Source organism: Ips typographus, linkage group LG8, assembly GCF_016097725.1.
Source record: "Ips typographus isolate SLU linkage group LG8, UJ_Ityp_2.0, whole genome shotgun sequence".
NCBI lineage: Eukaryota > Metazoa > Arthropoda > Insecta > Coleoptera > Curculionidae > Ips > Ips typographus.
In genome coordinates this window covers 3276420-3302475 of record NC_138429.1, presented here as the reverse complement: position 1 = coordinate 3302475, position 26056 = coordinate 3276420, and the positions used below count along the sequence as shown (strand labels likewise).

At 35.7% G+C, this 26056-nt stretch overlaps 2 protein-coding genes across 6 annotated transcripts; one reads left to right on the top strand and one right to left on the bottom strand.

The window, feature by feature from the left end:
- Positions 1–7: 7 nt before the first annotated feature.
- Positions 8–25836, bottom strand: spg (dedicator of cytokinesis spg). 4 transcript variants are annotated; one of them, XM_081984715.1, is made up of 33 exons: positions 25674–25836; positions 24345–24502; positions 24170–24289; positions 23963–24111; positions 16627–16747; positions 16237–16464; positions 15966–16181; positions 15242–15586; positions 15018–15180; positions 14781–14957; positions 14635–14727; positions 14291–14582; positions 13988–14231; positions 11377–11563; positions 11068–11321; positions 10892–11017; positions 10671–10835; positions 10461–10620; positions 10169–10403; positions 10070–10087; positions 8714–8876; positions 8419–8661; positions 8174–8368; positions 7941–8082; positions 7719–7885; positions 4106–4345; positions 3939–4052; positions 3743–3885; positions 2545–2898; positions 2298–2494; positions 1100–1301; positions 868–1046; positions 8–657 (listed from the first exon to the last, which is right to left on the bottom strand). In XM_081984715.1, exons 1-33 carry the CDS (start codon positions 25708–25710, stop codon positions 545–547), a joined length of 5940 nt encoding a protein of 1979 aa, XP_081840841.1. In that variant the 5' UTR covers positions 25711–25836; the 3' UTR covers positions 8–544. The 4 variants fall into 4 exon arrangements, with proteins under 4 accessions (XP_081840841.1, XP_081840842.1, XP_081840844.1 ...); XM_081984716.1 differs by lacking the exon at positions 10070–10087; XM_081984718.1 differs by lacking the exons at positions 23963–24111; positions 24170–24289; positions 24345–24502; positions 25674–25836 and adding an exon at positions 18106–18276.
- Positions 19519–23771, top strand: Inx3 (innexin 3). Of its 2 annotated transcripts, none has more exons than XM_081984742.1 (7): positions 19519–19806; positions 21524–21701; positions 21779–21984; positions 22035–22253; positions 22386–22538; positions 22593–22835; positions 22962–23771. In XM_081984742.1, exons 2-7 carry the CDS (start codon positions 21539–21541, stop codon positions 23151–23153), a joined length of 1176 nt encoding a protein of 391 aa, XP_081840868.1. In that variant the 5' UTR covers positions 19519–19806; positions 21524–21538; the 3' UTR covers positions 23154–23771. The 2 variants fall into 2 exon arrangements, with proteins under 2 accessions (XP_081840868.1, XP_081840867.1); XM_081984741.1 differs by having other exon boundaries at positions 19519–19864.
- Positions 25837–26056: the final 220 nt, after the last annotated feature.

The window sequence follows — 26056 nt, the reverse complement described above, 5'->3', positions numbered from 1 at the left end:
AGTGATATTGGTTTCATAAATAGGTTTAATGGTCTCACTACATTGTTACACACTTAAACTAGTTAAAATTAGATCCACAATGACAATATCCGTAATTATTATATGACTAGTACACATCAAAATATTTTCTATAAAACTAGAAATCTCTTTTTCACCCGAATACAATAATTCAACATACATAGAGCTACAAGTAGGTACAAAGAATGAAGTAAGTATAATATAGGTCGATTATGTAATTGATAGATAAACAAAATAGCACCATACTATTTACAATGGAAACTTCGATGTTTGTTAGGAAAATACTGTTTTGATAAAAATAATTTTGATGCCAAGGTGACTGGAAAATGTTATCACCCTGTAGAACAGAACAAAACATACGTTTTTCGCTTAATTAAAATCTCAATGAAATAATATCTTTGTTTTAGAATATTAGCTAAGTCCCGAGGATTTTTTTAGCATGTCTTATTAATACTTTTTCTAGACTTAATATACGTCATATAGTTCTTAATTAGTGTAATTAAGATTAGATTTATTCCCTAGCGATTCATTTGTCGTCAGCTGCGGTATTTTGTAATTTTGGTTGAGAGTAGTTTTCAGGTGGTGTGACTATGTCCGAGTCTGGCCTGTCTTTGGATCGCGATGAACGTTCTAAACTACCTAAGAATTAAAATTTGATTTTTATTGCAATTGCAAAAATCTTAACAATATTATAATTTTGCAGAGTACTTCAAATTCGAACGGAATTCGGAATTTAAAAATTTCGATTTTCTGAGTACTTCCGAAGATACTCGAAAAAAACTGAAAAATTGATTTTTAGAAGAGATATCCTAAAGCCAACATTACCAGCAGCAGTTCAGTTAAACTTACCTCCAAAATCTAGACTAGAATTGAGATTGCCCCCGATTTTTGGTGGAATTGGTGGTGGATGTTCCTCTTTGGTATCGCATTGTTCAGGCGTTTGAATGCTTGTTTCAGATGAGTGCGGTCGTAACTCAAAGTCCTCATAACAACTACTGTTATGGTTATTGAAACTGTTCATGTTTGTACTGGAAAAAGGCGAGTTGAAGCTCGAATTAATTCGAGTAATTTGATTTTCTACCTATTTTCGTTTATGCTTATGCCGGAATCGCGTAATTCTTTGGTGTCGTTGCCCGATAAATCTCCTTCGTTTACCACCACAGACCTGTCGTCGAGGGGTAAATAATCAACGCTGCACACCGAGTGAGTGGTCTTTTTCTGTCCACGTTTTGGAATGTTAGGTGGCGGATCCGATCCCAGAGATTGTACTCGTTTATCGGGCGCTAAATCAATTTAAAAAATTACTATTAAGCCATCATTACACGAAGCGAATATTTGTTAAGCAATTTACATTTGTGTAAATTTTTATTTTGAGTACAGGGTGGTACAACACGAACTTTGACATTTGTCGTTTATTTGTGACTATTTCCCTCATTGTACTAGCAGCCAATAAAATTCAAGTTGGACCAATAAGAGCCGTTATATACTGAATAAATCCCTAGTTGCTAAAATTTTACGCTGAATAAACACCTCCTACCTTTTTCGAATACGTTTTTTTGAAGAACATTTGATATTAAACGAAACGGGATTTAGACACATATAAAATTTAAGCTATTTTCTTCAATATTAACAATTAATAAATCACTATAACGTAGTTTCCATTAAAAAATTACATAAATTAAAATATTATGACGTCTGATTGTCAATCTGAAATGTAAACAAAAATATACATGGCTGAACGAAAATCTGTCGTCTGCTAGGGTGAGTTCAATATTATCATTAATTTCATCACGTTTAGTTTAGTATTTGTGTTCTAACTAAGGTGTTTTCTTGTTAATAAATTAAAATGTGAGTTTTCAGGAAATCTTGACATATACCCCTAGGCGTTCACGTTTTATCACGTAAAATGTGCATTGGTAGGTTTTTTGCAAAATTTTTCTTTTAGGCAAGTGGTTTCGACTAAATAATTCTTTGGAAAATCGTCGAATTATTTAGTCTCAATCATTTTCCAAGCAAAATTTTGCAAAAAATCACCTATGCACAGTTTACCCGATAAAACTTGATCGTCTCGGGATATAACCTATGATTATTACAAAAAGTATCCATTTTTCACAATCTAAGACAATCTGGTTCCATTTAAAAAAACATGATTTTTCTCATTTTTTAAAGCCAGTTATTCCTGTTTTACCAGTTACACTCTTAGAACCAACCTTGCTTAACACGATAAAACGCAATTTGATGTTTTTGATTGCTTCAAAAAAAAAAAATGAATAACATACTGTGCGATCTGGGTGGTAAGGGTGGAGCTTCTTCTATGCCAGAATCGGGCCATGAGTTTCTTAAGGGGACACCGTCAGTCGGTGTCATGGACATGGCGTGACGTAACAGTCTCGGTGAGGGCGGTTTCGTCAACGACCGTTCACGGGAATGTGTGGGTTTGGGCGGCAAGGGCACGTCACACGAATCCGACGAGTCTCTGAAAGTATAGGCTGAAGCCAATTTAATTAGATTATGTTGCATAATTACCGAGATTTCATTGACGGTAAACTGCCGCCATTATATTCCACTTGAGTTCTGGTTGGCGTCCGGAGATCCGAAAAACTGGCGTTATTGAATCCTTGCGATCGTGGGCGGCACTCCCGTTGTGGAATGGGCGGAGCCACGCCCATTGGCAACGACAAATTTTCTCGATTTAGTAACGGCCGTTCTAAACTTTGTGTAAAGTGCACGTCCATCGGTGATTTAGTGTAGATTCCTTCGTAATCCATCGTTTGATGTTCGATCAAATGACCGTAGTTGCCGCTAGAGTTCGATGATCGATTGCTGTCACCGTTCTCTGTCATTAGACGTTTTTCCGATGGGACCGGTGGCAATGGAGTGCTATAGTCAAGGTTTAAGTTAAATTAAATTGTTTAAATGACCAGGAGGCGAACTCTGTAACAATGTAGGAAATATAGAAAACGCATAGAAATAGACACGAAAGAAAATGTTTTTCTACTAACTGTTGGTACTCTCTAAGCTATTTTTTATCACATTCGGCTGACACCATCAACAGAAAACGGGGAACCTCCTAAAAACATTGACTAATTTCTAGTAATAAATCTATTGCTTTTACTTGTTTCTATTCAAGGTTAATGACAAGTACCAATGACAATAATTTGAATAATTTTACGCTTTTTACTTTCTTTATCTCAATAATTAATCGTAGATTTCAAAATTTGCATTATAAAATAGCCCGTTTCGTTGCCATTATTGTTGTTGGTTTTATATAACTCTAGTTGTCTCTTCAGTTTTAAGTTTCTTATTTTCTTGTGAGACCATTCATATTTTTCAGTTTCTTGTAAACATGCTACCAATTTTTATCCATTTTAATGAGGAAGTACGATGGGATTTATGGATGTGATGGAACCCAAATAGCCATAACACAACCATTCCATCATGAACCGCTTACACCTTAAAAACAATATTTAATAGATATATTAACACTTTAATTAAAAACTCAAAAACAAAGAAAGGGAGGTGCAAACATAATCAATTGGTCCCCAACCCAACCTTGTATGCCCTGACGGGCATAAAGGTTAAAAAACAAAATATTTGAATTTTGGAAGACGACGGAAAAGAAAGATTGACAAATACAAAATTTCATAGCTCCAAGAGAGATAAATTCATGAAATTTCTTTGCTATTCGTTACAGAGTTCGCCTTCAGAAGTTGCAAACACTTACTGAATAATACTGTTGGTGGTGTGCAAACTTAAAGCACCCAGACTTTCTCGTAGCTGTAAAAACCGTTCAATCAACCGTTGATGCAAAGGCTGTACGCTGGATGGCGCCAACTTTCCGTGAAGATACAAACCTTCTTCAATAACCTAACAATACAGCTAATGAGTTAAAACATTGGAGGTTAAGTCACAAAACGTACTCTGGTAGCGTTTAAAATCAACTCCTGCAACATATTCACGTAGCATTTGTGTTCGGGGAACATCTTGGCAAACTCCTTGGTAAAGAACGCTTGTTGATACTTACTCAATCCTCCCTAAGGATAGGTATTAAGCAATTTATCGCGTTTTAAATAGCAAAAAGCCTAACCTGAACGTTGGCGTCGATAATGCCTTGTAATCGCATCGTAAACGGGTTCAAGTTTCTCTTTGGTTCGTGCGTGTAAATCGTTATAAGTTGCCTCAGTTCGTTCTCAACGTTTTGCATTGTTTCGCAAGCGTATTGAACTGGCGGAATTTCTTCAGTTTGTCGATCGATCACCTCGAACCATCTGAGAATACCCGGCAGAGGTGCGGCAATCTCCAAAACTGTACGTTCAATCCATAAAGTCTGTAAAATGTATTACTGTAAACCACGAGAGCGCAGCTCGAGTGATTTTGCCAAACAGGTCGAGTTTTGTACCATAAAGAAAGTATGAGAAGACAAGCGGAAAAATTATCCTGGTAAAAATCTGAGCTCGAATGGTATTTGATAAGACAATTCCATGAATATAATCAATAATATAATAAGACTGCGACTGCCTTGTACTGGCAGAAATACATTTTTCTGGTTCTTTTGATTTTCTGCAGTAGAACTCTATCCGAAGCGAGCCATAACCAAAACAATACGAACAAAAATCAAAATTGACAGTGCCAGCAAAAATCTCAAGGTGAGACATTGCAACAATAGAAGTGTAGTGAAAATCCGTGGAAACGATGAAATCTATGGATGAAATCAACAGCAAAATTTATCCGATTTTTTTATCCGCTAGCAAACTCTCTTCCTTCCTTATTAGCCGATAGCAAACCGTGTTTTGATGTCGTATACAGGGTAATTCAAATTCGACCCTCACCATTGGGATCTCGGAAACTATAGGAGATACGAGAAAGTTTAAATTGGGGCAAAGTTGCGCAATGTAAAGCTCAACCAAATGCAGTTTTAAAAATTTCGATTTTCCGAGTACTTCCGAAGATATCCGAAAAAAACTGAAAATTTGATTTTTTGTTTTTATTTATTTCTAATCTTATTTGAAGAGATATTCCAAAACTAAAAGCACCTTTTCATTGCCACTTTTTCTCAGCTATTCGATGATGGATTCAAATTTGCCACACGACGTTTCGTTTTTTGGCAACCATCATCAACTTTCTTTTTTCTTATGGGCGCCATATTGGATTTTTAGCCCACCAAATAGTACGTTTTATTCTGATTTTAGTGATGTATAATAACTTATGATTTGCTTCATAAATAACAAAATAATTCAATAAAAACTATTTTTACTTTAGTTATTGGCTTTGAGTTAATGGGTCGTTTCATAAAATGTCATTATTTGACAGTACTTGTCAAACACGATAATTCGGACGATCATTAGAGCTTTTAGAGATTTTACCTTAGTTAGCTTTGAGTTAATGAGACGTTCTATGAAGATTACTTGGTAGTACTTGTCACACGCAATTGGCCTGAACATACTTAGTCACAAAGGTGTACACGTGACTTAAACCGGTTTATTCACTCGAAGAGCTTAGGCCACTCGCTACGCTTGTGGACCTGGTTGTTCTTTTCGTGAATAAAAAATGGTTTAAGTCACTTGCTGCAAAGCAACTATTAAATCACTCTGAATGACATTCGCCTATTTACAGATGTAAACAAACAAACATCAATGTTACATCTACGGGGCGCGGTGCAAATTTAATAGAACTGTAATTTTAGTTTTTTTTTTAACATAAGAAGTCGAAATTTAATAAAATACTGTATAAGACACGTGACTTAAACCGGTTTATTCACTCGAATAAATATGAATGAATAAAAAATGCTTTCTCACAAAATAAATAACTATAAACTTGCACTTAACATTATAAAAAATTGAAATTTGGCAAAAAATTAAGTTCCTAAAATGATGATCTTTCTCTTGGAAACATAAATAAGCCTTTTAAGTTAGAGATAATGCTAACAAATCTCTTTTTCTGATTAACCTAAATAGTTCAGCAATGCTTGTATAATAATAAATTTTCTGTGGGGGTTTCTTTTCTAGATACATTTTTAACTATGATTGGCGCTCTAATGATCGTCCGAATTATCGTGTTTGACAAGTATTGTCAAACAATGACATTTTTTAAAACGGCCCATTAACTCAAAGCCAATAACTAAAGTAAAAATAGTTTTTATTGAATTATTTTGTTATTTATGAAGCAAATCATAAGTTATTATACATCACTAAAATCAGAATAAAACGTACTATTTGGTGGGCTAAAAATCCAATATGGCGCCCATAAGAAAAAAGAAAGTTGATGATGACTGACAGAAAACGAAAGGTCGTGTGGCAAATTTGAATCCATCATCGAATAGCTAGGAAAAAGTGGCAATGAAAAGATGCTTTTAGTTTTGGGATATCTCTTCAAATAAGGTTAGAAATAAATAAAAACAAAAAATGAAATTTTCAGTTTTTTTCGGATATTTTCGGAAGTACTCGGAAAATCGAAATTTTTAAAACAGCATTTGGTTGAGCTTTAAATTGCGCAACTTTGCCCCAATTTAAACTTTCTCGTATCTCTTATGGTTTCTGAGATCCCAATGGTGAGGGTCGAATTTGAATTACCCTGTATATGGCATTTTTTGTACATGAGTGGAATTGTCGGGGGTAATTGCACAAGTGCATAAAAATTACCGATAATTTTGCATGAAAACTTGTTATCTCTTAACTGCATGAGTTTATTTTCATATTTTTTTGGCGAAAGAGCCCGACACCGAAGGTGGAGGGCTTTTTTAGAAAAAAATATGAAAATGACCGAATGCAGTTTGCAAAGATAACAAGTTTGAACGCAGAATTATCAGGTCATTTTTAAGGCACGAATGTAATTTTGGGGAATATTTCCCGAATAAAGAAAATGTTTTGGTTTTGCTGCAACTATAGATTGCTCAATGGAGCTCAATGAGCAACTTCCAAACCGTTTATTAATTTTTGTTGACATCGCGTTTGACATTGTTTGGTTATAAAAAGTCAAAAAACTGCGCAAAGACAACAATTAGTATACTAGCAATAGGCTCTACAACAATGCAGTCGTTATAGATACGTACAGTGCAATTATCGAAATGCAATTATCACTTTAGAATGCAATTATCGCTGTCATTCTGGTGAAAATGCACTGCTCATATGGGACATTTAACACATGAGGGAAATATTCGGGGGTAATTGCACAAGTGCATAAAAATTACCGATAATTTTGCATGAAAACTGGTTATCTCTTAACTGCATGAGTTTATTTTCATATTTTTTTGGCGAAAGAGCCCGACACCGAAGGTGGAGGGCTTTTTTAGAAAAAAATATGAAAATGACCGAATGCAGTTAAGAGATAACAAGTTTGAACGCAGAATTATCAGGTCATTTTTAAGGCACGAATGTAATTTTGGGGAATATTTCCCGAATAAAGAAAATGTTTTGGTTTTGCTGCAACTATAGATTGCTCAATGGAGCTCAATGAACAAGTTCCAAACCGTTCATTAATTATTGTTGACATCGCGTTTGACATTGTTTGGTTATAAAAAGTCAAAAAACTGCGCAAAGACAACAATTAGTATACTAGCAATAGGCTCTACAACAATGCAGTCGTTATAGATACGTACAGTGCAATTATCGAAATGCAATTATCACTTTAGAATGCAATTATCGCATTGGAAATATTCAGTGTAAAACTAGATTTACGTGTAATGAACTATGATAGTTGCATACCTTAATTTCGTTTTCCTTGTCTATAATTCCTTTATGTACCGGTCGATCACACTGAAACTTCCTCACGTCGTTATAATGATAAAACCGGGCTATTTTTTCTGGAATGTCATTGGCAGTGGTGATGGGCGTGATTTCCGGAATGGGTTTCACGTTACAAATTTGTATAACTGTATAAAAAGTAGAATTTAGTATTTCCTTCCTAAAATAGGTGAAAAAGCATACATTGCCCGTCGGAATTGACAATACTATCGTCGGGCGGAGTGTTCTTCATTAAAATCTGAGCGGATGGAAATTCGGTCTGTAAACGTTGAGTGAAAGCGCCTATTCGTTCATACTCCAAACCCCTGTACACGAATTGTTTGTTCTGGAAGTGTACGTCCACTATTAAAACCCATTTATATCCCACATATACAGTGTGTAACCAACCACCACCACCGTAAAATAATCATAATTACCCGAACAAACAGTGGAAAACTGAGCCCATAAAAACCGACCCGAAAATATTCCGGTTCGGGTCGAAGTTGAGTCAAAATGTTGTCATAAAACGTTGCCTGACACCTCAAAATATCCCCCAACTGTTTATAGTCAAAGAACATGGTCTCGTATAAGTTGCCCAGCTCTTTCAGTAGCGGAATCCCTTTCTCCCAGCACTGCATTTACATTAATTAACTTTGTTAACATTTCTTGCACACGAAATTACCTTGCCCTTATCGAAATAATTGATAATTTGCCTGTACAGCAATTCCTTCACCTGACACTCGGTGTGATTGGGATAATTCGGATCGGAAACGATCTGATTGTGATTCCAAGACAATTGGTCGGCGTACAATTTCATGGTAAAAGCTGCTTCGGTGAAATTTTCCGCGGACAAATGCAAATCGTGCAACTTGTAAATGTACCGTAAATACATTTCTTTGCGGTTGAATTCGTTTTTGTAAAAATTCTACAACGTTCCGCGTTACACAAAATAAATTAGAAAGTTTCAAGTGGTTTACCAGTAAATTGAAAGTGCAACTCATGCGTTTATCCCTGTTTTCGTCCCCCTGTATCACATTCCTATAGTCTAAAAGTCTTTCCAGCAGTCTCGTTATGGACCTAATGAAAGCGGAGCCGCTTTCTTTCCATGTAGGATCTTCTGATTGCACTCGGTCCAACAAACTGTAAAATATTCAGAATGTACTATACAGAAATAGTCTTTGTATACAGTGAGTCTCAAATTGGCTCAATTCAGCCCTGAGGGTCAATTTTTGATATCATACGTTAATTTACGTATAAATGTAGATATAATAATGCGTTTTATCAAAAAGCTTCTTTGAAAATTTGCGTATAATTTTCATACGTTTCTAAAGTTGCGTATGGTCGAAAATAGACCCCCTGGTTGCAAAAAGTTGAATTATTTTCTGCCGTTTTCCGGAAATTTGGAAAATATCAGAGACTGCATTTTAAACATTTGCTGCTTTTAACCAAGCTAAAGATAGTTTAACAGTCTAAAAGCTTTCGTATGCTTCTAGAGCAGTTTAAAAGCTTCCAAAACAGTGTCTAGAGGCTTGCAAATGCTCCAGAAACATCCTAGAAGCTTCCAAATGCCTTTGGAACAGTCTAAAAGATTTCAGAAGCTTACAAAACACTATAGAAACTACAATAGTTTTCAAGATAGTTTCTAGAAGCTTTCAAATGCTCTTGGAGCAGCATAGAAGCTTCCAAAAGGCTTTGTAACGGTCCAAAATGCTCTTCAAATAGTCTAGAAGCTTTCAAAGAATTTCAAAACAGCCGAAAATATTCCGTATTATTCTAGAGCAGTTTAAAAGCTTAGAAACAGTCTAAAAGATTTCAGAAGCTTACAAAACACTATAGAAACTACAATAGTTTTCAAGATAGTTTCTAGAAGCTTTCAAATGCTCTTGGAGCAGCATAGAAGCTTCCAAAAGGCTTTATAACGGTCTAAAATGCTCTTCACCTAGTCTAGAAGCTTTCAAAAGATTTCAAAACCATTTAAAGGCTTCCAACAATTTCTAGTACCGTCAAAGATTTCAAAAGATTCCAAAAGCTTTTAGAACATTCTAAGAGCATGTTACTGCAAACTATTAAGTAGTAAGTTAAATTTAAGCAATTTTTTTTTTCAATAATAATTTTCTGGTTATTTAACAGTTTTACATACAAACTGTCTAAATATAGAATCAACCCTGTACAACCAATTTGAGTCACGCTACTATAAAATATTAAGTGTTTTTTTTTTTAACTCGGTCCTTTAATCATAATAATACCAATTTACCATCACTATTACACATTTAAAAATTGAAAAAGATAAAGCATAACCACTCTGTACGAATATACTGTAAAAGGTTACTTACACAGTACTGAGATGCTCCCTTTGTGAAGCAATAAACAATCAAATGGTAGACACAATGAGGATTATACACAAAAAAAGGCAATACAAAAAAAAAACTTACATGGTATTAAACAGTCTTCTATACTCATCATCTCCTTTATTTTCACTGATTAGAATGTCCAGCTTGTCGATGAGCTCGCATTCGACCTGCCTAAAATTGCCTCTGGCCCTCTGTTCGCACTCCATCATATCGAAAAATATGTGCATGGTGGCTTTGCGTAATTCAATTTCAGGTACCAAAGTTACTTCGAGAAACGGACCCACCATAGATGGAATAAAATGGAGTTTGCACTCGGCTGCGCAAAAAAAAAACAGTTAAAACAAATAACATTTTTGCAAAACATGAAAATTACCCAGTTGGGACCACATTGACAAAATTTGGAAGCCCATAAGGACTCGCATGTCGCCGTATTTTTCGATAATCTTTTCCCGTTTTACGTCGGAAAATTGCTCCAACTGTAGCGATTGTTGCGTTAAATAATCCACTGAGAGATTGAAATAGTTAGTCCAAAGCTGTAATTGGTCTTTTTGAGCGACAGCGAGGCTAAATTAACCGATCTTACCTCTTTGTCAAAATATCCGGCTCTACTGTCTAAAAATTTAAAAGCTAAAGGTTGAGCAAATTCCTGCAGTGCTTTTAAGATAACGTTATTGGTCAACATTTTAATTACCAGCCAATCGGGTGGAAAAACTTCCAAGATTATCAAATTTCTAAACACTAAAAACACCTACAAAATACTCTGTAAGGTATAAGTATCTTAAGTGTAAGTGCATGCAAACAAACCCTTAACAAAAAGTCTTTTAAAGGTTTCCTGTCGTAATTTGGCCCCATCAGCGCTTCCCATAAGCGTTTATAATGAAACTCGTCCAATAGTTGTAGAGTACCAATCAAACAAGCCACCAGACAACCCTGAAAAACTCACTTTAGTACTTTAATTATCACACTCACAAGGAAATTACCAAAAGTTTAGAATCCTTGTCTATGATACTAAGTACGGTTTGAATAAGAACCTCTAAAATCGACAAGTTTAACGTATCCACGTCGTGATGAATGCAATTGTTGATTTTCCCTTGTTCCTCGTTGGTTTTCTTTTGTTTGAACAAAAAACCCAATATTTCTCCCATTATATCCGTACAAAGTTTCAATTCCTCCCGGCGCATCAAGTGAAACCGAAGATGTTTACACGCGTTCACCAACAAAATACTACGAGACTCTGAAAAATAACAAAAATTCAACTTTTTTGTTGATTCATAGTGGTGTAAACGCACCATCATCTTGGAACAATTTACAGTTGACCAAGTTTTTAACGCAAGACAATTTCGCTTGTATTAACAAAGTGGGTAAGTTACTGGGTATGGAATCTAACATGGTCGAAGCTAGTTTGGTACATTCGATTGTCGGAAGAACTTCGTTTAGTTGCTCGTAGACGGCGCTAATTGTTAGCAAAAGAGCCACCTGTAATAGAGTTTAAATAGAATGTGCTTAAATCACTTTTTTCCTTTGTCAAAAGCGTTAAGTGACTGTTACGTCACAATATGTCAGCGATTAACTGTGATATGGATTGATTTGTTAAAATTATTATAGTTTTAAGTTATCACTTAAAGGCCTTTGACACTTTTTACAAGGTCGTCAGTGGCATTTAGACACAAGTGGCTTCTGACAGTTATAAAATCGCTTTGGAAACTTCCGACAATTTAAAACAAATCTTGGAAGGTTCTTGTAGAGACCCTTGGCAATTTTTAGCAGGTTTTCATTAGCATTAAGAGATCTCTAGCACTCTCAAAATGGTCCTAGAGGCCTCTGGCAAATGAAAACAATTCTGAGAAGGTTAAGACACTTTTAGAGACCTCTGGCACTTTTTAAAAGGTTGTCACTAGCATTTAGAGGTTACTTTCAAAATGGTCTTAGGGTCATATTAATAATTATTACTTGAAACTTAAGGTAGCCTCAAGGAGTAAAAATAATAAGTATTATGGCTATCTTAAGTTTCAAGGAATCCTCAAGGATGACCCTTAGAAGTGTCTGGCAATTTAAAAGCAATTCTGGATTTTTTTTTTTTTTTTACCTCTGGCGCTTTTTAGAAGGATGTTACTAGCATTTAGAGGTCCCTGGCAAACTCAAAATGGGCCTCCTCGAATCCCTTGGCAATTTAAAACAGTAATGGGAAGGTTTAAGATACTTGTAGAGACCTTTGATACTTTTTAGAAGTTTGTCATTAGCATTTAGAGGTTTCTGGCAGATTCAATCTGGTTCTATAGAGGCCTCTGGCAATTTAAAAGCTCAAAACACCTATAAAAGCCTCTGGCAGTTCTTAGAAGGCAGCTAGAACTTTTAAAATGGTCCTACAGACCTCTGGCAATTAAAAACAGTTTTGGGAAAGTTCAAGACAGTTGTAGAGGGCTCTGAAACTTTTCAGAAAGTTCTAAGTAGCATTTAGAGGTCTCAAGCACATTCAAAATGGTCTTATAAACCTCTGGCAAATTTAAAACAGTTATGGGAAGGTTTAAGACACTTGTAGAGGGCTCTGGCCCTCATGACACTTTATAAAGCTTGACTGTAGCATTTAGAGGTCTATGGCACAATCAAAATGGATCTAGAGATTTATGCCAATTTAAATAAAGCAATTTTTTCCTTCTGAAAAGAGTGCATAAACAGTTTTGTCCACGACCAACCAATAATGTACTAATATTCAGCGTGTTGACAGAAGTTAAATGAAGGTCATATAGCGTCAGAGTGATTAATGAAGAGGAATAATGATCATTATTCCCTCTCGACCTAAAGGTGGTTGCACACCAAGCATAAAACATGGATATGCGGTATTTCTTGCATGTAGACATCCACTTATGTCTTTGCAATTACTGCTAATTCAGAATACCATTTTCTTAACAAGTACACCGCAATAACACAGTACAGGAGTTTGCCAAATCATTAGGTAAATTCCATAATTTATATTTGAAATATTTTTGGTGTATGACCGTCCTTAGTTCTGTGGTTTTTTAAGTTGACATTGACAACGTCAGTGCCCTTGTGGTCGTAGGCGGCCAAGGACGGTAAACAGTACAGGAGTGCTTAATCCCATAAGCGCAATCTTGCCGGTATCGGCTCGGGCCGGTGACGATTTTTACGTCACCATGGGTCTCTCGCGTTAGCGCGATTGTTTTGCGCGATGCTCGATTGCAGTCGATCATTCACGAATATGATTTCGTACATAGCATCTCGGGCGAATATTTAGCGTATTGTGCACCCGAAGGCCCACTGTGACGTCAGAATTCATTCGCCGCCGGGAAACAAAATCGGCCGATCGAGCAATCCTTGACTGTTTAATATCCTTGGTAGGCGGCAACGCTGGGGGTGCGTTCAGAAATAGGGCTGGTGTGCGCACCGTGGCGTTTGTCACATGCCACCATATAGTTATGTAAATAAATTGTTCACGTGATCCATTTTTTCCCAAATTCTGTCACGACTTGTACACCGACGGCCATTCTAAACGCGATCCTAATCGTATCGAGTTTGACATTTCAGTTGTTATGGCGGATTTGAGAGATTACCTATATTATTTATTATCTACATAAAAGAGTATCAACTTCTAATTTGCCTGCACTTGGCATTAGTGGTAATGGACAGTGGTCGTGGACAAAGTATAGTATTATCCTCGTTTTTTATGGCCATTAATCCCACGGGAGATTTGCGTCCCTCGCCTGCGGCTCGTGACGTAAACATCCCCCTTAGGGATTAATGGCTATCATAAAAAGCTCGTTGAATAATATACTATTGTTACCTGACATTTATTGAACCGTCAAACTGGCAATAACTTGTAATATCACGATGTGACGCAACAGTCACTAAACACTTAAACTCTGGGATAAAATCAAAAGTTACCTGGGTATTTATAATATGTGGATCATTAATCTTGAGCATGGCATTCAAACTAGAAAACACGCAGTACAGGTCCCGCCTAAAACTGTCCTCAAAATGGCCACCGGTGGCTTTCGAGAACAAAAGCCGGCTCTGGATAATCAATTTGAAGATATACTCCAAACTTTTAAAACATTTTTGAATCGGTTCTTGTTTTTCAAAGGCGGACACGTTGTCGGCGCAATGCTGAATGCTGGTTAACAAACCTCTGAAAGTTTGATTTCACATCAAAATGAGTTGGAAAGTGCTACGATGAAAGCGTTATACTTGTACACTAAAGCAGCAGCAAAGTGGTTTTTAATGTAAGCATCCAAGACGGGTTTAAAGTGCTGATACTTGCTGCCATCCAGCAAATTGAAGATCGACACCAAAACGTGGAAAACCAGCCCGCTGTGCGGGGTCGAGTTTCCGTCTTCGGTGGAAAACAAGGCGAAAAGGGCATCCAGGACGTCTTGAAGGAATTTTATTAGTTCTTCATCTCCAAGTTTCAAGACACGCTGTAAGGATTCTTGAATTTTCTCCGGATGGGCCTTCCATTGTAACAATGCCAATAAATCAACTAAAATCATCTAATTAGATTAATACAACTAGACTTAAGTCAGCAGAATTACCATTCTGGGTTAATTTCGTAGAGCACAACAGAGTTTTAATCGAAATCATTTCTTTGTGACTTCGCGAAAATTGTCCGCTAGCTTCGTGATTTCCTATAAACTTCCCATGATTAGCGTAAAATTATAATTTAACCAATGTCAGTCACCTTCGTAGTCTTTAGCAAAGGCTGGCAAGGTTAGATAACCGCAATTTTCTAACTTGGACGGATCTTCACACTTGTATATGTACAAGTCGTGTTGGCCGTCTTGTACGGCCGCTCCATCCTTGTCCATTAAACGCATAAACGAAAAGCCAAAGAGTTTTTTATCATTCTTCTCACGAGCTACACAAATTATGTATTATTAATTAATTATTACATGATGATTTTTTGCAAGATACTTACTGGAACAATGCCGATATTCTAAACGTACGTGGGCGCCTGCAAATTTATCAATTGGCAGTGTCAATCTGATATTTTCGGCCCAAGCCGGAGAGTTGTGATGGTAAATTATCATAGAATTGTACTCTGAAACTCCTTCAATTCCCGATGCACCCCACAAGCAATTCTAAAACCACAAACAAACACTTTAGAACTAATTTTATGGTGTTAAACAATAAAAAACCTACTTTCACCACATTTTTTTTCCCATCCAAAACTACAACGGTCACTTCGATGTTTTTTCCAGTCGACTTTCCGCCCCGTTCGAACTCCCCCTTGTCCAGCATCAAATACAAATCGTTTCGCACGTCGCCCGGCATTATAACATCCGGAAAACCCAATTTACTGGTCAAACTGACGTTTTTAAACAGAATCGGATTATCCTCGCGTATAGTCCTCAATTCCCCGTGCAACATTTTTAATGAGATCATTATGCCGTAGTTAATTGGTCCGGATAATGCGGAATATTTTCCCGACTGACGTATTATGAATTCGTGGAGTTGATGGAAATCTTTGTCTTCTCCTTGATAAACCTACAGAAATGTTTTTTGTTTTACAATTAGCAATGTAAAGAAAAAACCAGATATTAAGTACATCAGTGACTTTTTGGGTAATTTTTAAAACTGTTTAAAACGGATTTTAATACAGTTTCAACTACCTTTGGGATTGGACTATTGACATTTTAAAAACAAGTTATTGTTTAGGTTAGGTTGCACACACACTTCATAGTACAGTTTAGTGTGTTAACATCAAAATTTTTCCCATCAGCCAAAAGCCAATAAATCAAACCCAATGACAGTTCAAACGTCATTAAAATCTGTTGTTTCAAGTTATTGAAAAATGACCCAAAAAAGCGCCAAATTAAAATTTTAAACAAAACAAAACATCTTAATTAAATATTGTATATCAAACCTTCATGCTAAATTCCTTTTCCTCATTGTCTTCGGACTTGCTGGTCAAAAATTCCCCAATATTCTGCACTCCAATACCGTGCGGTCTTTTAAATAGTTGAGGTGGTATGGTCGATTTTTCAGTCTTCTTCGAACTATCCGAGTACAGCATTTTGCCCACTCGCATCACATGAGCCACTATAAATATTTCTTTGTTCAAATCCGAATTGCCCAAATCCTAAAAATGTTCCCGTTTATAAAATCAAATTGATGAGTTTAGCGGTGCAACGTACGGTAAACACCGTGCAATTACTGTGCAATTTTTCGATGTGGTTGGTGAAGCCTTCTTTGGATATTTTGACTAGGAAACGTTCGCTCAAATATTTTTGTTTGGCCGCATCGTATAACGAAAAGTAGACTTCGGTGTCCTCTCCAATATGGTGGCCGAAGTCACGCATACAAAAATACAAGTGGTGGGTGAGGGTTTTCTTTAGCTCCTTCTTTTTAATTGTTCCTCTGGCCTGTAAAATAAATTAGTTTATTTGAAACAAACGAGACACACAATAAATGGTTATATAGTTGGATATGGATCTAGGGTCTTAATTAATTTTGTAACTAAGATTTTGTTTTCCGTACTAGGTAACTGTCACTAGTAGAAAATATGCATTTTATATAAAACTTACCGATACACTGTAAGTATTCTCAGCACTAGCTACATGAACGTGATACAGCTCTACCACTGACATAGAGTCAGGCTCCACCATATTGGCCCCTTGTCGGGGTACTAAATCAAGTCCCAGTTTTCTGAAACCAGAAAAAAACAGTTAAACATACTAGAAATAAATGATTATTAACGAAACTGATTCTTGAGCGAAATACGTACACGGTTTTCTGGTCCGATTGCGACTTGCCGCGATTAGAATGCAACCTTTTAACTTTATTGTAATGCAAATACATATTGACACTCTCGTTTACAAAGCACATCATGATAAACTTGGCATGGGAGTACTTCCGAGCGATCACATCTTGAATTGGGGCCTCCATGTTGTCGACGCCGATACGGAAAGGTAAGTAAAAATCGCGTCACGCTCCGTTCGTGGGATAAAAGTCGAATGACAATACGAAACTAGTTTTAATTTGCGGAAAAGCTGGCCGCGATCACTTTATAGGCAACAATTATTGTTCAACCGTTCATTCTTCAGAACGAGTGTGGGCAACGGGTGTGCTACACATTATAAAAGTCTGAAGATGACTGAAACGTACGGCTTGACCTTGCCACCTTCCTAATTATTCGCTATACGTAACATTCATGTAGATTGTTAATAATGCGTGATTTTTGTTTACCATTCTAAAATGATCCGAGCAGTAGTAACTTTGATACCGAATATGATAAAGCTATAATAAGTCCAACTGTCAGATAATGTCACTTATACTCTACTTGATAGATAAGGGTCGATTGAATCGAATTTACTCTCTTATAAAACGTACAGGCAAATTTCACGTCAAAATGACCTAAAATGTCGGGAAATAGCTTAAAACCCCAATAAAACTATGCAAACTCTCACCAAGATCATAACGTAAACAACGAATTAGAGACTAATGACGTTTTCGATTAACTCTGACTAAAATAAGAGCAAAAAATGGGCTCTTATAATCATCACCTATTCTGACATATTGTAATCTGTCAATCAAACCAAAGACCAAAGAAATATTATAATAATTCTAAAGATTTGTAATAAGAAGGTGAAAATGATACAACAACAATACAAAAACGCACCAAAAGATTCAGATTTGTCATACCGAGTAGGTACAAAACGCTTTCTCCGGCAAAATTCTTCGAAGTTTCAAACAGAATTTTTGGATTTAAGTAATAAAAAAAAATTAAATTAAGTCAACCGTAAAAGTCCTTTGTCCTTGACCATCTCAGGTCATCGCAACTCTGAATTTGCTGTAATCAGACATTACAATTTGTCAAGCTTTGCACGATTCAGTTGTAATTTTGCATATTCCCTTTATATTCAAGAGAGATAAGGTATGATAAACACCTGACCTGGCAGTAGCTTCTTTGAAAAAATAAATTATCAGTTTCTATGAAAAACGAACTACAAAATGCTATTACACCAGCAAATGGTAACTTTGGATGCAAACAAACATGAACATACCTGTAAACAGGAAACAGACAACAAAAATGTTTCTTCCTGGGAACGATACTTTTAAAAAACTTTCTTTCCTTGAATTTCATAATTTACGCCGTTATAAAGTTCGACCACCACACACCACTTTGGGACAACAGTGAATATCTCCAAATTTCACAATTTAGCACACTTTTTAAAATAAGTACGTCTGTTATACTGGTGTTTACACAATGATACACAACGAAAAAAATAGTTTTGCAATCATTGTTGCTTTGATGTGCATGTATAACGGAAAAACGGGGACATTATCTACTAGTCGACGTATTGGAAAAACGTTTGAGGAGTTATTCCGTACTATCAGTATCCGTATACATACTAATTGGTGCCAATACCAATAATGGTGTGTGGCAAAAATCGTGCGTTAATTTATAACAATAACTTGAGCAAATATGGATATGGTTCCATATAGAACAAAATAGTAATACTACAAAATGGGTCAAAACAACTCTAATTCTTTCAATTTTTTTAAACCTAAAAATGGAACATTTTAAAGTGCTTTTATTCACCTAATTTAAGGTTCTTTGATATAAATATGCCCTTTTCTGTGCATAGGGGGCAAAATACAAAATTGCCACAATTGCACTTTTCATCAAAAATTTAATTTTTTCAGTTTTTTAAGGGTTGTAACTTGTTTTATTAAAACTCTTATCAATTTCACTAAATTGCCATTAGAAAAGGGATAAAAAATCTGTCATTTGGCTCATTTGACTAATTTTGGCCGTTCTGGACTAGGTTTTTTAGAACTTTCTGAATGAACTGATGGTAACAAGATTTACATTCTACTATAACTTATACAACTAGTTCTAAGGACTTTTTAAATGTTACTTTCATAAACTCGTTTACAAGGCGAAAAAATGATAGAAAATTGCTCATAAAACGATCACGTACGTGCCACTTAACGCGCACAATTAATGTTAATTAAGTGGCACAACCTAATCAACTCTTTAAACGACAGTTTAGGCGAAGATATGGCGGTTTTCTTCAGGTGCATTTCTACGGGCTTTTGTGCAGACGACGCTGCAAATGACAACATTCTTGGTTCTATAGTTGGGTGGAAAGAACTCTGCCGAAGAGAGGGACGTAAACCGGTTCCAAGTGAGATATGCAATATCTACAGCGAGATCACTGGGTTTACCCGCCACTGTGTTGCCAAAGCTACCTAAACGTAACAAAAGGCCTTATTGGAGATCAATCCAAATTTGTGATCTTTCGCTATAATTTCAATACTACCGGCGAATTGGTGAACGATTGTTTAATAATACTGCAAACATTAAATAATACCACACGCTCTCCTACTACAATCGACACAATCATAAGGGGAATATAATTAGTAAACGTGACAACATGGCAAAAACCAACGCTGCGGGAATAATAAAGAAAGAGTCTACCAGTTCAAAATCGAGTACCGCTGGTACCACTAGTAACTCTCACTTAAATTATTCAAATATCTAGACAAATAGTGAAAAATGTTAGCAAGGGTCTGAACGAGCGTGATATTGAGCCTAAACGCGTCAACCCTCTGTATACAGCTGTCCCAACAAGCGTCTTCTTGGTATTTGGCTGGCCGTTTTATGATACGTACCTTGCTGGGAATTATTACCTGTCAGTGGCCCCAGGGTACCGTTCGATTGCAGTGGACGTGACTAGTTTTCGATAAAACCTCTAAAGGTAAAGTGGGATTTATACAGCGAGTGCAATCATTAACCATACATTCTTAGGAAGAAGGGTAAGTTTAAAGATAAACTAATGGTGTTCATACTAAAAACACACAAAAAATGCATTTTATGAGCCAACAAAACCCCAGATGGCACCATGTTAATATAAATAATTAATTGGCGATTAACACATGTCTTAAAACATTGTTTGCTAGTCTGGTTAGCGTCAATTAACGTCATCATATTTGGTTGGCTATTTGCTACATATTAACAAATGACTGTTTAGAGAGAAGTTTGTGAGGTTTAGGCCCAGTTTTTCTCATCTGTGTAAGATCAATTTGATCAAAGATCTTGACATGAATTCCAGTCCCAAAACAAATGAACCGTGAACTATAGTGAAACTACGCTTTATTGAACCGGTTGATTAATCTTGCGTGATTTATCACAATGGATTTAGTTAAATGAAATCACCTTTCATGAAAAATTACTTCCTATATTTCTAAGAAAAATCTAATCTGAAATGTCTAGTGCACATTCACACAAAAGGTGCAATTTTAGTACCTACCACAATACAGGGTGATCTTATTTATATTTTTTCTGATTCCAAAAATGTGAACATTTTTAGTCGAGCCGTTTTTGAGTTAACGAAATGTAAAAATTACTGTTTTTTAAAATCACAGTTGCCATGAATAGTCAAAAACACATTGATCAACTGTCTAAATACGTCATCGTAACGTTAAACTCGCTCTGCACGCTCCATAGAGCGTCAAAACGAATGCGGCCAAAAGTATGGTTAGATATTATCATTTGACGTCACGATGACGTAATTTAACAAACCAATATACTGGTCAACTGTCAAAATACACCATCGTGATGACATATAACGTTCAGTCTATTTGATTATTCATGCCAACTGTAAAAAATTTTACAATTTTTAAATTTGAATAACTCGAAAATGGCTAAACTAATTGCCAACATACTTTTGAAATCAAAAGAAAAAGCTATATCAACTAATCATAAAATATACAGGGTGTTCCATTAAAATTTTATCAAATTTGTATTTTTTGCACTTTTCCTAGGGTTTGTATAAAGAAAATATCATTTTTCGATTCTGCTACTTAGTCTCAACAATTTTTGTTCTGATTAGTTTCTCTCTAAATTTTGTCGATTGAATATTGCAATCTTCAATATTTGCAAGGAAGCAACAATGGTAAGTATCTCAAAAACGGCAAAATTTAGACAGAAACTTTTCAGAACACATATTCTCAAATCAAGTAGCAGAAATCGAAAAAAAAAATCAACATTTTTACTTACCACTCTGTACATATATAACACAATAGAACGGTTGTCTATCATAATGGTGGTATTTAAAACCCAATAACAAGATAACTATTAACAACATATTGACTTTTATCAGGTTTGATATTTAGGGCGGATACAGTTAGAAACTTTAAAGTAAACCCAAGCTTTTTAAATAATATAATATGATAACGCAAAGGAAATCCTGTTATAAAGACTCTCTCTCTTTGATATTCTAACTTATAAAGTAGAACAATCGAACGTGTTTTAAAGCAGGAAATTTGAATGTCTAAACGTTTTAAATATTGGTGGGTGTTAAAGTTGTTGTAATAATGTTCTGTTTAAGTGGTAACTTAAATTGACCTCTGTGCCATGCGTTATTAGCAAAGATTGTGCTTTTTTTTGTGAGTAGCAGTATTTTTCTTCTTCAGACCTAACTCATCAAAATGACCGTCTTTGGAATGGTGTCCGCGGTTGCGGGCTTTATCAAAGTCCGTTTCCTGGTGGACAAAGCTATGATCGACAACATGATCTTCCGGGCCCATTATCGAGTAACTTCGGCCATTTTGTTTCTCTCCTGCATAATCGTGACAGCAAACAATCTAATTGGTAAGTAACCAAACTACTTGTTCGTCATCTGGCGTTAAAACCATCACTTTCGGTCACTTGAACGCACTTTTTTTCAGGTGATCCTATACAGTGTATTAACGATAGAGGAGTACCACCTCACGTAATTAATACGTACTGTTGGATTACGTACACGTTTACTTTACCGCATGAGCAGGGAAAGTTGGTGGGAATCGAGGTGGCGCATCCTGGATTAGGGAACGAGAACCAAGAGAAACGGTATCACAGCTATTATCAATGGGTGCCTTTTGTCTTGTTCTTCCAGGTAAGTTAATAAAATCTGGTCCTGTTCCTCCTCATCAAATTTCCTGTTAGGGCGTAGTATTCTACATTCCGCATTGGTTCTGGAAGAACTGGGAACAAGGCAAAATCCGCATGATTTCCGAAGGGCTTAGAGGACTACTGATTGGCGAAAAAGCCGAACGGGAACACAGGCAAAACAGACTGGTCCAATATTTGGTGGACACTATGCATCAGCACAACACTTACGCTTTTGGATACTTTTTATGTGAGGCACTGAATTTTGTCAATGTGGTAAGTACATTTCATTATAAGCATTAAATTGTCAGGAATTGTCAATATTAAAAAAAAGGCGCTGTTGCCAAATAACAATTTTACAGTTGTTGGGTGGTCTATTAGGCTTCTACATATAAAAACCTATTTCAGATTGTAAACATCGTTCTAACCGACAAATTCCTTGGTGGGGCTTTTATGAGTTACGGTACAGATGTGGTGAGATTTTCCAACATGAACCAGGAAAACCGAACGGATCCCATGGTAGAGGTTTTCCCTCGAATGACCAAGTGCACGTTCCATAAGGTTAGAGGCACAAAAATCTCATGACACTAGAAAAACCTTGTTTTTTGTGTATAGTTTGGTCCATCCGGATCCATACAACGTCACGACGCCCTCTGTCTGTTGGCCTTAAACATTCTAAACGAAAAAATCTACATTTTCCTGTGGTTCTGGTTTATCATCATAGCGATTCTGTCTGGTTTGGCTATCGTTTATTCCGCAGCCGTTATCCTGCTACCCAGTACAAGGGAGACGATACTGAAGAGAAGATTCCGCTTCGGGTCTGATAACGCCGTGGATACGATAATAAGAAAAACCCAGGTGAGTGTAAATGTAGGGAAACGTGACCTCAAAATTTCTAATCGGCTTGATCTCTTTATGGACTTATACAGATAAAAGTAGTAAAATTGAATTGTTGCCAGATTTCTCAGTTAATAACACTTGCAGGTTGGTGACTTTTTGCTGTTGCACTTGTTGGGCCAAAACATGAACATTTTGGTGTTTGGAGAAATATTGGACGAATTTGTGCGCAGACTCAATTTTGGTAGTAACAGTAACCTACCGTCGGCGCCGAGCACTATCGAGATGAGCCCCATTTACCCGGAAATTGAAAAGTTTGGCAAAGAAACTGAAACTTAAAAAGTCGACTTGTGTAATTTAAGTATGGAGCATAAGGGGTAACCAGATTAGATAGTTTTTAGGTGATATAAGTAATATGTGATCTGACAATAAAACAAAAACGACAGGAAGTGCCTTATTTGAGTAGTAAATTTTATTTTTTTCTTCCACACAGAATTAGCTAATCAGTGCATAATTTATTAGGTTGTAAGGGTTAATTTGTAGTAATGTATTATTGAAGGAGCAGCAGAGAAGTCCCGCACACTAGTATTGGTTTACTGAAACCACCCTGTATATAACTAGTAAGTAAACCAATTTTAAGTTTATACTATAATGAGAAGTATCAGAAATGCATTTAATACAGTTAAGGACTTTTTAATTTTACTCAATTATTTCAATATTAGCTTTATTTTAATGATATTGTAATTGAACCTTGAATGAGAATTTAGACATATCCATGTTGTTTTTTATAGGTATTTAATCATTTTTTAAATATTAGTAGCTTATTTGAGACTGCTTATAGTATATTCCTAATTATAGCTCAATTTTTTAAGGTATTAACGTATTTAAGTCAATGGTTCCCTCTACTTAATTATTTAACTTTTTATTTGAAAATAAATGGTATTTTATTTAGATCAATCATGTATTGTTTTTTTAAATCAAAGCCATCAAATAGTGTAGACTCTGCTTAACACACTTAAAACACAGCACAAACCAAACTCTAGTGTAATTCCAAGTTTTCTTATAAATATCTGTTATCCACCAATAAACATCTTTCACTTAATAATCCAAAGAGAGCAAAGTCTAATTTACACATAAAAAAAACTTACCGATTTCCCCAATCAATTTTTTGAATAATTTTCATTTTCAGTTCCCTAGTCTGGTCATGTGTGAGAGTCCCAGAAACCAATTGACGTCTCCATTCCAATAAATCTCGCATCACTTTGCCCACCGTTTCAAATTTGTACTGATTCCTTTCCTAGTACAAAAATACACATTGTTAAAAACTTCCCAATTTTCTGGTGTAGAAAACTTACCACAAAAATTCCTTTCCATATACGGCCCCATTCCCTTAGCACCAAGGTAACCTCTCTTACCACAGGGTCATCAAGAGGCACAACACTTTCAAATAGACCTTCATTGTCTACTTTGCAAGGCTGTAAATAATAATGTATTTAACTAATTGACCATTCTAGGAAGCTTAAGATTTACCTTGGTAAAAATGTAATTTTGAGGAAATATCCCTTTGTGGGCTCTGTTTTTAGAGGCAAAACCTCTATACCACCCTTCACATTCTTCAAGAATTTGAACAGTATCGCCAATTTCCAGTGGCAATGCAAAACGGGAATCGCTTTTCCAATTGTATATGGCTGCAAAAAAAAATTAACTAAAATAAGGAAAAGAAAACCTAAAATGTGCATATTTTTACAGGCAATAAACAGCATAAATAGGCATAAAATAAAAACCATAAAATCTCCTATCACCAGTTTAATAGTTTTTTACACTGAACTCAAGGTTGTTTATCCACAGCCAGTGCTTTTATATTTAGTTTAGTACAAACAAGGCTTTATTGTATGATACAGTTGGTGGTTGATGTAATGGTTTGATAACTGGTTTTTGCTTTTTATTAACTAACTTTTCAATTCAAGCAAAAGGAAATTTTCAAAAAATATCAATTATATTATCAATACATTACTACACCAACTATCTTATCCTGCAAAACTTACTAAGATAAAAACAAATGCATAATAAATGATTTGGTGATAGTGTAACAATGAATGAAATGAACCTCCTTATTTAGTTAGTCAGAAAGTTTTGCAAACCCTGAAGATAATTCCATTTGACCCAAGATTTATAGACTATTTAAACTTTCTCTATGCTGTAAGACAGAATTTTGCCACAGCTTCAGGATTTTATGAGATTGATTTTCCTATGGCATTCACAAATTATCTCATTATATTATCACAAAATTGTGGTTACTAAGTTAAAAACTATTTTGTCATTATTGAGCAGTTTTATTGAATTCATTATCTGCTATTGTTTTAGTCATGCATGTTGCAACCATAATAGAAATACACATTTAAGTAATTAAAAAAAAAATAAAAATAAAGCAACAAAGGGTAAAACTAAACTAGACTATGGAAGCACAAACCCTTATTTGCACTAATAGAATAAAAATAATTTAAATAATGGCAATTATATATTCCAGTCAGGCAGAAAGAGGAAGTAGTGATTTAATATTGAAATGTCTACAAGAATTGGAGACAGGAAGTGACAATTGTGTGCTGCCACTGCTGCCAGCTTTAAAATGAACCAAGTTATAGAAGGGTTGTTGCTACATTCTCTACTGTGTATTTGTCTGCTTGTAGAGCAGTAAAACGCTACTAAATTCACTTTGGGAGTGTTGAAAAATACACGTTTCAATGGTCACTTAATAACTAGTAGCCATTTAGGGATTTTAATAAAAAACTTCAAAGAGAAATAAAAAAACAATGGTAAAAAAACTGGGATTTGAATAGAGAAGCCTGCAGTCTCACTTACCGACGCCGTATTTCTTAGTCTTTGTCGGGGTCCACATTTTCAACCACTCTATACACAAATCACATATTTTTCCGAAAAAACACCCTAGCAAAAGAGCCAAATAGTCATATCGATAGGGCTTATCGTCTTTAAACTGACTGGCTCTGCTCAGCCATTGTTTGTTTGCGAATGTCAAAGTCAAATGTTATCACATGTGGCCGTCAAATGTGGCTACGATCTGTCATTTTTTAGTTAAGTTCAGAATAGTTCAGATAGATGGCGTCTGTTTGGAGAAAAATTAAAAGTTGCGCCAGTTTTAGGCAACACAAAATACACCAATTCACTGTTTTGCAATCAACTGTAATTCTTGTTCTTGTTGAATTTGCTTGAAATTAAAAACTCGA